The sequence below is a fragment of the Condylura cristata genome, unplaced genomic scaffold (genome assembly GCF_000260355.1).
Source record: "Condylura cristata isolate star-nosed mole 26May11 unplaced genomic scaffold, ConCri1.0 scaffold00004, whole genome shotgun sequence".
NCBI classification, from domain to species: Eukaryota; Metazoa; Chordata; class Mammalia; order Eulipotyphla; family Talpidae; genus Condylura; species Condylura cristata.
This window is the reverse complement of record NW_004567105.1, coordinates 1,322,025-1,323,689: the sequence shown is the minus strand read 5'-3', so window position 1 is coordinate 1,323,689 and position 1,665 is coordinate 1,322,025. Positions and strand designations below refer to the sequence as shown.

The window sequence follows — 1,665 nt, the reverse complement described above, 5'->3', positions numbered from 1 at the left end:
CCGCCTGCCAGCCTCCCCTCAGCCCTCCAGCTGCAGCCCCTCCGGCCCCCCCAGGCCGAGGCGGCCCCCCACTGAGGTTCCCATGCGGCGAGGCCCGGCGGGGGCGGGGACACAGGGCGCTCCACGCCGCCCCTTTACACGCCCCGGCACCCGCTGTTCTCCCGACAGCCACATTCCGAACTGCTCTGGGCACAGCCCCCTCGGGGTGCCCACCCCAAAGTCGCCCCTCGGGCGGGAGGTGCCCTGGGCCTCCCTGGCGGGCACCGACGGCCCCGCCCGGCACGCCGGCCTCCCTGTGCGGCCGGGAGCCGGGCCCTGGCCATCTGTCAGGGTGGGCGCGGTCACTCCCTGCAGGACTCCCTGCCCGTCCTCCCTGACCGCAGCCCGGCAGCGTGGGGTTTCTGTGCGGGGAAGCTGGCCCAACGTCCGCTCTAAACCGTCCTGGCCCCCCGCGCTCTTGGGGTGTTCTGCCCTGCACCCCACCTTCCCAGGCTGCCTCCCCGAGCTCTGCATCTCTCTTTCCAGCTCTTTCCGGCGCTGTCGCCCTGCCCGAGATGCCCTCGTCCCCCATCCCGGGGGCTTATCACGGGCGGGTGGGGCCCCCCGGGGCCCAGAGGTGAGTCCCGGGGCGGGGCGGGCCCGGGCGGACGGGGCGCCCGAGCTGCAGGTGGGTGGGGACGCGGCCCCCACGGAGGAGGGTCCGCGCCCAGGGACCCGAGCGCCCCCGAAGCCCGGCAGAAGCCCGAGCGGCCGAGTGGGCCGGCTGGAAGCCCGAGGAGCTGGCAGTCTCGGGCTGGTGTGCAAACAGCTCCGGGGTGACGGGAAATGCCTCGAAGGCCGGGCGCCTCGCCTTGAGCCCAAAATAACCCAGGGGCAGCTGTCTCTGCTTCTGAAACTGGGTCTGGCGGCCCGAGCTGCAGGAAGCCCGGGCCCACACCAGCCTCGCCGGCGACAGATGGTGGAGGAGCAGTTCTTTCTTTCCCAGTCAGCTGCTAAGCCGACAGCCCGTCTGGAGAAGCGTCCCCTCGCTTTGGGCAACAGACCAGAGCTCCACCCCCACCTGCTCCCTGCCCCCCACAGCCTCCTTCCCGGGAGGGGAGCGCCCCTGGCTCCCCTCGGCTCCCCCTGCCCCCAGGCGAGGGGCCGGCGCCCTCCCAGCTCCGGGGCCCTCTGGATGCAGCCTCCGGGGTGGCCCACGGAGCCTTGTGCTGCCGCCCAGGTCCTGGGAGCGCGGTGGAGAATGGACAACGCAGGCCCCAGAGCGGGGCGCTCCAGGGGCCCCCAGCTGGGCGAGTCAACGCGGGGGCTCGGATGCCTCCATCTGCCCAAGAGCGCTTCCCACTGGCCAGCGCTAGCGGCCCCCGGCCAGGCCCTAGCTGTCCCGTGCCGCAGAGCCGTCAGGGTCCAGCCCACGGAGGCAGCAGCGGGGCGCGCTGGGGAGCCTGAGCCCCGACACCCCACCTGCCGTGAGGCCGCCACCGGCCTCCGTCTCGCGTCCGTCAAGTGGAGGGGCGCTTCCTGCCGGGGCCCTCAGGGAAGTGAGGGCCGGTCCGTCCACACGGCTTGGAACGCCGCCGGGCACGTGGCAGCCGGGCAGAGATGCCGGAGACACCCCGGCGCCCCCACCGCAGCATCGCCACCACGCTACTGGCGGCCGTCTTCACC

General features: G+C 73.9%; 1 protein-coding gene across 1 annotated transcript in view; it reads left to right on the top strand.

Moving 5' to 3' along the window:
- Positions 1-1,665, top strand: part of PARVG (parvin, gamma) — a 43,371-nt gene that overhangs the window by 37,748 nt on the left and 3,958 nt on the right. Inside the window, exon 6 of the mRNA XM_012735101.1 lies at positions 526-616. Coding sequence (XP_012590555.1) covers positions 526-616 — 91 coding nt within the window. The remainder of the gene's footprint in view (positions 1-525; positions 617-1,665) is intronic.